An 11,963-nucleotide genomic window follows, 5' to 3' on the forward strand; every position below is an offset into this window, starting at 1 on the left:
AGATATTGGATTGGAATGGGGGGCGGCTAGGGTTCCTCCGCTTGGGAGAGGAGACGGGAATAGATAGGCTCAGCTTATATATGGCCTGATGAGCCGAGATTTCAGCTCAGCTCTGCGACCGTACCCTTCAGTGGCACCCTCACTCCCTGGCCCACGCGCCAGAGACACAGAGAGGACGGCACCTTCCCCGGCGGGACCCACGCTTCTCCTCTTTATCTTCTTTTTTTACTTTTCTCTTATTTCGGAAGGGTAATTAATTAAATTAATTTACCTTAATTGCGGCGGTGCAGAAAATCCTTGATTCACGCGGTCTTCGTTTATACCCATCTAGACCTCGTACCGTTTCCTCAATGGTGGTGGACAGCCAGCGGGATGGAATTGACCGCTCCGCTCCCGAACGGCCAACGCACCCGCGGTGAAAAGCTGTGACGTCGCAAATCTATCCACGCGGCGGCCGTTGGATAAGTCAATGCGCGATCCAACGGCTCGTGAGTCGCCCGAGGGAGGAGTCGCTCGTGGTGAAGTTCATTTTTTTTTCCTTTTTCTTTTTTTGTTCACCGGTAAAGTTCATTTCAACGTATCAAGGAGAAAACTCGTGGTGAAGTACATTTTTTCCTTTTGCTTTTTTTTTTAACACCAGTAAAGTTCATTTCAACGTGTCTAAGGAGAAAACTTACAGCTTCCAAATATGCTACACCGGCCGTTGTCACATGCGGAGAAAACGTACTCTTCCAAATATACTACCTTTCTTGCCCTGTGGCCACCAAATATACTTCACCGGCCGTAAGAGGATCTACGACCGGACCCTCATACCCACCCCAAACCAGCGGACGAACTGCCTGGTCACTGATCAGACGAAAAACACCATCCAACCGGGCGTCCCATATACGGCCCAAACGCCCAGACAGACCGACACTCTCGATATCTAACACAAATCTGGAGCGGATACGGGACGCCCGGACACCACCGTCATGTCGGATACAGCCCACTCTAGCCTACCCGGCCCCACATAAAATGGACTCGGACGTCCTTGGCGTCCCCGACATCCCTAGCACCCTTGGCGTCCCACTCTGCCGGCGCGCTATCGCCCGGCGACTCGGCCTCCACGGGTTCTTCACCATCATCATCACCCGTCGCCGCACCGGACCCGCTGCCCCGCCCTATGACTCAGTCTCAAGCCGGCGTTCATCGCCGAGCATGCGGTATACCAGCGATGAGTATCTCCTCGCTGCCTCTACATCCACGCTGTCACCTCTTCCATCGTCAGCTCGAGCCATCCTCCATGATCCTCACTTGCTCGCTGCGATGCAGGAAGAGTTCGACGCTCTCCAGCGGAACCGCACTTGGCAGCTCATCCCTCGGCCTCGTCACGCCAATGTCATCAGTGGCAAAATGGGTCTTCTGCCACAAGACTCGTCCGGACGGCACTCTCGAGCAGTATAAGGCTCGCTGGGTGGGTTCGTGGTTTCCATCAGCGTGTAGGAGTTGACTTCACTGAGACGTTTGCACCGGTGGTCAAGCCGGGCATGATCCACACTGTTCTTCACCTCGCGGTCTCTCGTGCATGGCCTGTACAGCAGATGGATGTCGCCAACGCCTTCCTCCATGGTCACCTCGCCAAACAGGTTTATTGCCAGCAGCCCATCAGCTTCGTCGGCGCTACTCATCCCGACTATGTGTGCTCGCTTTCCCGGTCTCTTTATGGCCTGAAGCAAGCACCTCGTGCCTGGTACTAGCGCATCGCCGGTTTTCTTCAGCAGCTTGGGTTCTCCATCACTCGCTCGGATGCCCTGATGTTCGTCTATCATCATGGCCATGCGACTGCCTACCTCTTGCTCTACATCGACGACATTATCTTGACAGCCTCCTCCGTTGAGCTTCTTCAACAGATTACTACTCGGTTGCACGATGAGTTTGCTATCAAGGATCTAGGCGCTTTGCATTATTTTCTTGGCATTGAGGTGGTTCAGCGACCAGAATGGGTTTTAGCTTCACCAACAGAAGTATGCACATGAGTTGCTTGAGCGCGCTGGCATGCTCAATTGCAAACCTGTTGCTACTCCTGTCGATACGAATGCCAAGCTCTCTGCACTTGATGGCTCTCCCGCGTTGGATGCTCCATTTTACCGCTCCAGTGTTGGTGGTCTCCAGTACTTGACACTCACCAGACCAGATTTGCAGTATGCAGTCCAGCATGTGTGCCTTCATCTGCACTCCCCGCGCGACTCTCATTGGAACCTGGTGAAGCAGATTCTATGGTATATTCGAGGAACTATGGCTCTCGGTCTGACGTTGACGGCATCTTCATCTATGGATATGGTGGCTTATTCTGATGCTGACTTGGCTGGCTGTCCTGACACGCGCCGCTCCACATCTGGCTAATGCGTCTACCTCGGTTCCTCCCTCATCTTGTGGTCGTCTAAACGACAACCTACGGTGTCGTGCTCAAGCGCGGAGGCTGAGTACCGAGTTGTCGCGTGTCAGCTTCTTCAGGAGTTGCGTCACGATGTCTCCCAGACTACAGTGGTATATTGTGATAATGTATCCGCCTTCTACCTCTCTGCCAACCCCATTCATCATCGCCGGACGAAGCACATCGAGTTCGACATTCATTTTGTGCGCGAACAGGTGGCCCTTGGACGTATTCGGGTTCTTCATGTTCCGGCGACACAACAGTTCGCTGATGTGATGACTAAGGGATTGCCTACTCCTACTTTTGAGGAGTTTCGGCCCAGTCTCTATGTCTCTGGCGACGTTTTGACTGCGGGGTTGTTGAAATATGGTTTGCATGTAGTATATCTTGTATTCTTTGCCCACCTCCTATTCCTTATATACTCCCTCCGTTCCTAAATATTTGTCTTCTTAGAGATTCAAATGGACTATCACATACAGATGTATATAGACATATTTTAGAGTGTAGATTTACTCATTTTGCTCCGTATGTAGTCACTTGTTGAAATCTCACCTTGTACATAATCTCACCTTGTTGAAATCTCACAAAGTTAGTTTGTTGCACATCTAGATTATCTCTAAAAAGACAAATATTTAGGAACGGAGGGAGTAGATGAGATTGAGACCCACCTTGTACATAATGTATACGTGCACTTTGCGCCCGATCAATACATGGAGAGTTGCATTGCCAAACCTAGTCTTCCACATTTCCCACCCTGATCACCCCCAAACCCCTCCTGCTACCATCTGTCAAGGGTGGGTAGAGACGCGAGGGTCTCCCCTTGACCAGCATCCCGAACGAGACCACGAGCAAGAGGACGATCTAGGGAAGCTGTGATCGGAGGAAGCAGTTAGAAAACCCTAGGTTTGCACCGAAGAAGACGTTTTTTTTTTTTGAAATGCAGCGCAGAAGACCTGAATCACCTGCGCGCCGCCTTCCTCTCCGAAACCCTAGAAAAAACGTTTCGAGTCACCAAGTTTGGGTACCCCTCACGATTTCGAGAGTGAGCGAGGAGCCCTAACCCTGATCACCAAGTTTGGTTTAGCGATCCTAACCCAGACCCTCACGATTTCGAGAGCGAGCGAGGAGCCCTAACCCTAACCCAGACAGAGATCCGGCCGGACGGTACGTCCTACAGGCACGGCGGGCGATAGGATAGCGGAGATCAGGCCATGGCCTCGGGGCTTCGTCACGCGGCGAGGAGGCTCGGAACGACAGCGGCGGAGGCTGCAGCTGTTGAGCGTCTGCCGCTGTCTACTACACGGATCGTGAATTCCACTACAGGCCACGTACGCGCTGTACTGCAAAATCAACATCTTTTCTCTTCTCTTACCAGTCCAAATCGTCCTATGCTATTGTTCCTTCATCCTCCTCCTGTCCTACTTAATTATAAGCATCCAACTGCCTCTCTTACTTTGCTAATCTATATCTACACAAACTAACTTTGTTGCTTGCATCTACAAAATACGTACTAGAGGAAGCAATCCTAGCTAGTCTGTTAATATACAACAATCTGACTCTCTTAGTTTGCTAATCTACTAGTATATCCGCACAAACTGTCTTTGTTGCTTGCATCTACAAAATACTAGCTAGCTAGAGCAAGCAAATGGATGGATGCAATCTAAGATTATGATTACTAATATACAAACTGGCTTCTTCGTCGTTTGTGCCTGCCGTAGAACCTCACGCCCGATCAGAGGAAGGATGCCGTGTTGCGCTTGGTTCTAATCCAAGCCAAGAAAGAGGGCCTCTACAACATGATTGCCGCCTGGGAAGCTGAATACTTCGCTTATAGCAGCCTAGGCCTCAAAAACAACCTTTTGCTCAAAGAACTCTCTCAGTATGTCAAACCTAGACGCGATGATCCCCGCTGGTACATGCATAATCCCCCTCCGTCACTCGCCTAATAAACACATCATCTAGTATTGCAATTGTTTGTTTTATTCTTTTTTGAAGGAAAAAAATACAATCTTTACTTAAGACGTCCACTACAACATATAACCATCCCCAGCACCCTTGTCAAGCATTCTAGAAATGACGTCCACTAGAAGATTTAAACCATCCCTAAGACGTTTCCCTATCACACACAAAAAAGACTTCCAATAACCAAACACTGGATTCAACAGACCTATTCATCACCAAAACCTCTTAACTTCAGAATATCTATTAGCAAATCCATCTATTCAGGAGTGAAGCTAACCTATTAGTAAGTACCTTAGATCTTTTTCTTCTTAAAAACTGCATTCATAAATAAAAACTGCAATTCGTCATCCATAAAATACTGATTAGCTGAAACTTTCTCATGGTCCTAGCATTGCCTTCCATAGGAATTAGAGTCTTCAGCATGGTAAAATTCATCCTAAAACAGAGCCATGTTATTATTTCTCCAATCATTAAACATAGCTATCCTCGCTAATTATATCATCTCATCTGCATCGTGTCGGCGGGCAATATACTTTAACGATTTCTTCAGATTTGCGGGGGCTGTTTTAATCGGTAAAATGGTTGGAGACGCCATTAATGAGTACCATGCGAAATCGGCAAGATCATTGCCATGAATGGGGATCAAGCTACCTGGCTGTGAAACAAGTCAAGCTATTATATCTTCTACTAGCTAGCTTCTTGTCACATCGTAAGAATGTTGTGAATATGCACTTGTCGCTCTCAGTGTTTCCCGCGTAGTCTCTCTTTTATGCCCTCTTTGTTCGAGGAGTTTTATCTCCCTCTATCTCTCTTTGTGTCGTATCTGTTGTTGATCACTCAGTCTCATCCGGGTGTATATGTATTTTTTTATCCTGCTGGGAATTGGGCGAGCTTCAAGATATGCATGGTTGTGCATATATTGATAGTCTATAAATGCTGGTTCTCCAGTCAGTCTTTGTTAATAAGTTGCTGCCAAAATGCTATATTTCAGATTTTTTTTTCTGTTGCTGCCAAGCAAAAATGATCAGATATATGTGGCAGAGAGGAAATATTGATTTTGTGACCCTAACCAGACACAAAAATAATCGGTATTGATTTTATTTTTTTGGAAATGGAGGCATACCCCCGGCCTCATCATGAAGATGCATGCAGCCATCTTATTAAAAATCCACGGAGTAGCCCAAAGTCATAAAAGTATTACAGCTCGCAAACGGAGCGAAACAAACGAAAAAAAAGAAAAGTACATGCTGAAAATCGCAACCGGTAAGGCACTACGAAGGATATAGCCCGTGCTCCCTAGACTCCTATCACCGCCATCCAAACTAGTTGAATATAGCCCGTGCTACCATCGTCCACTGGTTGCACCCAGTAACCAAAGGCTCCCTGGAGTCCATAGGAGTGAGGAAGGACCACGTACAGATCCATGCGGTAGCTCTGAAGATGACTTGCAAGAAGGTTAAAATGTGTTGTTTGTTAAAAATCATATCATTCCTATAGTTCCATATAGCCCACAGAAGTGCGCATATTTCAATCCAAATACGAGCCGCAGTAGTATGCTCAACCCCAGCTTACCACGTTCCAAATAACGACTCAATGTCAACTGGAGGATTAACGTTAAAGGATATATGAATCGTTCTCCAAAGCAATTTGGCGAGTGGGCATTCAAGGAATAGATGTTGTATTGTTTCATCATGATCGCAAAAACAACAACGTGAACTACCTAGCCATCCCCTCTTGATTAAGTTGTCCTTGGTGAGTATTACTTGCTTGTGGACGAACCACATAAAAAATTTAATACACAAGGGAACATTAACCTTCCAAATACTCAACGATCTTGAGATTGGGCCAGAATTAAACAAATTCATATATAAAGATTTCACCGTAAATACCACCTTTCTATCTAATTTCCAGTGCGTCGAATCCGGCTGGTCGGATAGTTGAACATCTATCAATCTCCGAACCAAGTGCATCCACGCATTCACACCTGAACAGTTGTCTATAAGTGTCTTGCTCATCTTTTGCTTTCCCAAAGCAGAACAACTCGCTCTTGTGAAAGTTTATCTATAAACCAGACAATTGTTCGAAGAGACATAATATAAGTTTCATATTGCGTGCCTTAGCAATGTCATGTTTCATGAATAAGATAGTGTCGTCAGCGTACTGTAAAATGGAGACTCCTCCGTCGAACAATTGTCTGGTTTAAAGATAAATGTTTATCATATCACATATATGATGGGTATTGATTTGAAGTCAATAAATGTTTATCATATCACATATATGGTGCAGGCTGGTTCTCATGTTGTAAGATTTGTTCATTGATGATGGTTTTTAAATATCTACAAGTATGACAACAGGAAACATTCCTTTGACCCAAACCATGTGCTCTATCCATTACATGTGAGAGCCGAAAATTTCATGGTTGAATCCTAATCTCAAATCTCTTCTCCGGTTTGAACAGAACTGAGCCATCAAGCCACAAATTAGTGGAGGCTAATATTTCCCCAATCAGATGGCTTAACTAGTAATGAGATATGATGATAGAATAATTCACATAAATGTTGCTAACATCAGTTGAGAGATAGATGAAATGGCAGAGTAAAACAAACAAGCTATAGTCGTTTCCGGTCAGTATATTCAGTTGTCATACAAGCCAATTTTACTGGGTTGGCAGGGTCTTGAACTCAAGACCTCTTGACTCGGATACCATATCAAATTCATGCTCCAGCTAGTTTCTTCAAAAGTCCGAACTGATGGAGATAGGCGGGCAATATACTTCAACACTAAAGATTTATGTAACTAAGCATTTTCTTATATTGAACCTTATGTTGCTCATTAGCTTCTAAAGAGGTGATGAGCAACATATTCTCACGGTGTAATGGTTCTTTGGGTTAATGGAAAGGAATGTTGATGTCGTGTGCCTCCATTGGCAAGCATGTGTTGAGGATAGACTGTGAGGAGAGAAACTTGTGGGCCCCATCATGGGAAATAATTTATGTGGTTTGAAACTTGTGGAAGAAGAGAAACAGACAATGAGTCTAGAGCTCCATGTGTCGAGGATGGATTTGGCATTCATTCTTTAGATTTATTGGCTCTCACAATTACCTGAATGTGTTGTCGACATCACCACTTTCGCTTGGCTTGCTGTCAGAGATGCTCTTCCTTGCAACTATGTTTTCAGTTGCCGTGAGTACATGATGGGTTACTACCTTACAAAATGGCATCTATCCTCCATGGGCCACATCTGTCAAGACAACTCCCAATCAAAAAGGAGACAAGAGATCACTTTGAAATGCGTCAAGAGTTGACAAGGAAGGATGTAGAAAGAGCTTTTGGTGTGGTTCAGAAGTGCTTTGGCATCATTTGTGACCCTGCTGAGTATTGGAAGCCCAAGGTCCTACGAAAAATAATGACATGTAGCATCCTATTGCATAACATGATCATTGAAGATGAGAGAGGCATGCCAAAGAACTTTAGGTACAAGCAAGGATATTGAGAGAGCTTTCGGTGTGCTTCAGAAGCTCTTTGCCATCATTTGTGACCCTGTGGAGTATTCTAAGCCCAAGGTCCTACGAAAAATAATGACATGTTACATCATCTTGCATAACATGATCATTGAAGATGAGAGAGGCATGCCAGAGAACTTTCGGTACATCTCCAATGGGGATTCTGTTGCGCCAAGACAAGATGCAAACATGATACGTAGATTCCTTGCAGCGCATCATAGCATCGAGAAATGAGAAGTTCATACCCAGCTCCAAGATGATCTTTTTGAGCATTAGTGGCATCTCTGTATGAATTCATACTTGTTATTTTATCGTGCTCTCTACTTCATTCGAACCCTTCTTTGTGTTTGAATTTTAAAAAATTGGTTTGTAATATTTGAATTTGTAATATTTGTGAATCATGTGAACCTTAATTATTATGTTTAGATTTAATATGTAGTTGAAATGTAGTATGTAAACTAAACAAGAAAGATTTGACCAAAAAAATAGGAAGTTCAGTTTAGGGGATCGGTTAGAAACCACACTTTGTAAAGGAGCAAAATTACTCCTCTAAAGAATACTCAGCCTTTTACTCCTATAAATTTATAGGAGACCGATTAGAGATGCTCTAATTTAGTATTTTTTTTCGGGTAATGATGATTGGTAGTCAAGATGTTGCAAGCATGGAAGGCATCGACTTGATCTATCATCTATGTGAGTGTGGTTTACCCCGTTGAAGCAGACCAGGTCTGATGTAGATCTTGTAGCGCCATGATATTCACAAGTTAATTTTGCACTGCTTTTCATCAAAAATTGATGGTTGTAGTATTAATTTGGTTGAGATCAAAAAAATAAGTCTACTCTAATTTTGAAAATTAGGAACTGATCTAAATTTGAGAAATTATCTAATCTTTATTTGATCGAGTGATGTTCCCCCGAGGAGAGCAGACTTAAAATATCGTCAGGGCAGCACACCAGGAAGTGGTAAAATAACCTAAAATCTAACAGCTATAATACCATTGATAAATTATAGATGTCTAGAAATTGGTTGTGTGTAATTGATCAGGTCCTTGTGACAGTGTACATAGAGTAATACCAGGCGTATTCGGTATAAACCTATCATATATGTATCTTCAAACTGAATTACACTTCTCACAGCTCCGCCAGCGGAATATTCTCTTTGCTTGTCTTGCCAAAAATCTTGTGCTTGAGGATCATATTGTACAACTCCTTAGATAGTATAATTAATACTAAGATATATTTCAAACTTCCAAAGTTAGAACTTATTTTAGTCAACAATTGAGATAGCTACAATAACAAATGAAAAGGTTGCTGCACAATAGAAATATACAAGATCACATATTATAACATTATAAGAAAAACATTTTGGCGTGGCTGCCCCGAGTATAACCATATAGATGATTATTAGTTGTTTATTTTTCATGCCGATTCACACACACCACAACTGAGAGAATGGATGAAAACTCTACAATATAGAAGAGGTTGCATGGATTAGATTTAAAAATGTGTGTATTGACGTGTATAGCATCTCAATGTAAGGCTAGTAGTTGGTACAACTTCACCAAACCACCGGATATACTGCCGGATATGTGCAGATACCTAGTACACCTTGCCCGTTATGGACATGTCTGCGGATCCTCCCATATCCCCCTTCGCCCCAAGTCTCTCCCCACGAGTTCTTGAAACGCCAATACTTAATACCATTTGAGTCCGTGCCATAACCGACAATTAGGACAGCATGCCAGCGGAGTTGTCTGCCATCAGGCAGAGTTGTTGGAAGGTCTTCATAATCTATGATGCCTCCTTTGTAATTGTTCATACTAGGTGGCCACTTCAAATAGATAATCACGGGCTGCTTTGCAACAGCCTCCTCCAGAGCTTCCTCTGTTGTGGGTACAGTCTCAAAACCCGATATCCTTGCTACTACTGCTTTGTTCACCTTGCAACCCAAACTATTACTCTGGTCCATGTAAGGGTAGGAAGATTCACTCCATAGTCCATTTTTTCGTATATACTCGAGAGCAACATTGGAATGACCACCGATGCAACCGTTGTTCTTTGTATCACAATCGATGAGTTGTTGAACCGACAACATGATTGACTGTTTGGTCTTCATATAGTGTAATGCTTCGACAGAGGCTACGGTGGCCATGGCCCAACAACAATCTGCAACAAATGAGTGTCTTCCAATTCAAATGCATGTGTTAAGTAATCACAAACAGAGTTTGTTGTAATGAATTGAATTATGAAGGGGTCCATGAGTATCCATGCACGTGGAATCAACTATGGTTTGCTAATAAAATAAGTTAAAGCGCACAATGCTAATAGAGAATAATTAAGTTCGAGACAATTACCACAATGCTTTTGTTTCCTCACAACGGGAGAGACAACGCCAGCCTCAACCCAATCAACCTTTGATCGTCGAAGTGAGCGTACAAGATCATCGTATGATGTCGCATCTAAAGCAGCCCTATACTCTTTGTACATAGTATAACCGTGCAATTCTACGTTTGCCTTGAAGATAGAGAATTTGCTCCGTGCTGTTTCCTCATCTGGATATTGAATGTTGTATTCGTCCATCCACTCCTTGAACTGTATGAGCCTTATGTCTTCCTTTCCTTTGCCTTTTTGAGTATCTGCAACAAGTAACAACACTTATCCAGTAGCAACATTAAGTAATGTATAAAAGTCTATGTTGTGAAAGAGCAAAACATTATGTTACTTGGACGCTCTGCTTCATTAGTGCAAGCCGGTGTGTTAAGGCCCTTGGACGAAGACTTGGGAATCTCACCAACAAAATGTTCCCTCTCTGTATGGTTCTCGGTGATACACCAAATTTGACCTCCAACAGCAGAGAATGTAGCTATAACCATAGCAACATTCAGCTTGTGATCCCTGCAAAAAAGTTTCCAGACTGAGTAATTATAAATTATATACAAATCCTTGAGAAATTTCCAAAGCCGTATCAACAGATCAAACTATTTAGAAAGTACTACAAGAGCAGACTGACACAGCGAATGTGAGAGCTTTTATGCAGCCAAACACCGAAGGGCGTGATCAATGAGCAATATATATATATAAACATCGCAATTGCAGAAAGGAATAAGCGAGTGCAACCTCAGCAATAATTCATTGCGCTGGGCAATGAAACCGACGAATTGGCAATGTTAGATATCCACTCACAAAACCATAATATCAGCACATGGCACTTGAACATCACTGCAAGGAAGAAGGCTAGAGAATCACCTCGGAAAGAAGCCGAAGCGGCGGCCGGCGGTGGCAGCAACACCCCCAGCCCCATGAATATTCCTTGGTGACTGCAATTTCATCACCACCAAGACAAGGAATTGGTGTGAGAAGAGGGTTGGGAACTTGGATAAGGATTGCAAGATGAAATAGTGACGCTTCGGCTTGGGGAGACGAAGGCACGTACATGTAGCTGTCTTGCTCCGGCCGACACCCACCGTGATAGCGCCGCCGGGGCTTGGCGGCGTGACAGGATCCTCCCTGCGACGCCAAATAACGCAGGGAGAGACATGTTATGCCTGCACGCCGCACCTCATGGAATTGGTACTATATAGGCTGGGGTTCAGTTCATATTGGAGGAGACAGGAGATAATTAGTATTCTCCCATATTATGAATCGATGTAAGAAATAAAAAGATGCACCCACACGCACGTAAAACATGTATAGACATTCTATATGCTCGAGAGAACATCTAGTTTTATGATCTGAGTAAATAATTCGATCTGCTCCCTTCCTACCCTGACATATTCTCGTGGTGGGGAAGGAAACTAAGCCGTGATCAAGGAGGACTCTGAGCACCATTCTATTCCGTCTGATATATACATCGACCAGGCCAAAGACAAGAGGGTCCAAAAGAAGAAAGCGATGGCGGCGGTGGCGGCCACGAGGCTCGGTGCCTGCAGGTCTCGGCCTCCCCTGCTCGGCTGGCGGGTCTCGGTGGGGGGACTTCTCCTTGCTGAGATCTGGCAGCGGCGGCCTGGATCATCCATATCCCGGTAAGGTTGGCGGCTGCCCGTGCATGAGAGATGGAGGTCTTCGATCAAATCTAGGTGAAAACC

General features: G+C 44.4%; 1 protein-coding gene across 1 annotated transcript; it reads right to left on the reverse strand.

The window, feature by feature from the left end:
* Positions 1-9,374: 9,374 nt before the first annotated feature.
* On the reverse strand, positions 9,375-11,465 carry LOC123101890 (ervatamin-B-like). Its single transcript, XM_044523136.1, has 5 exons — positions 11,312-11,465; positions 11,125-11,195; positions 10,601-10,773; positions 10,233-10,514; positions 9,375-10,044 (listed from the first exon to the last, which is right to left on the reverse strand). The coding sequence occupies exons 1-5, from the start codon at positions 11,414-11,416 to the stop codon at positions 9,437-9,439; spliced, it is 1,239 nt and encodes a 412-aa protein (XP_044379071.1). The 5' UTR covers positions 11,417-11,465; the 3' UTR covers positions 9,375-9,436.
* Between the last annotated feature and the right edge of the window lie 498 nt (positions 11,466-11,963).

The sequence above is a fragment of the Triticum aestivum genome, chromosome 1B (genome assembly GCF_018294505.1).
Source record: "Triticum aestivum cultivar Chinese Spring chromosome 1B, IWGSC CS RefSeq v2.1, whole genome shotgun sequence".
In the NCBI taxonomy this organism is placed as follows: Eukaryota; Viridiplantae; Streptophyta; class Magnoliopsida; order Poales; family Poaceae; genus Triticum; species Triticum aestivum.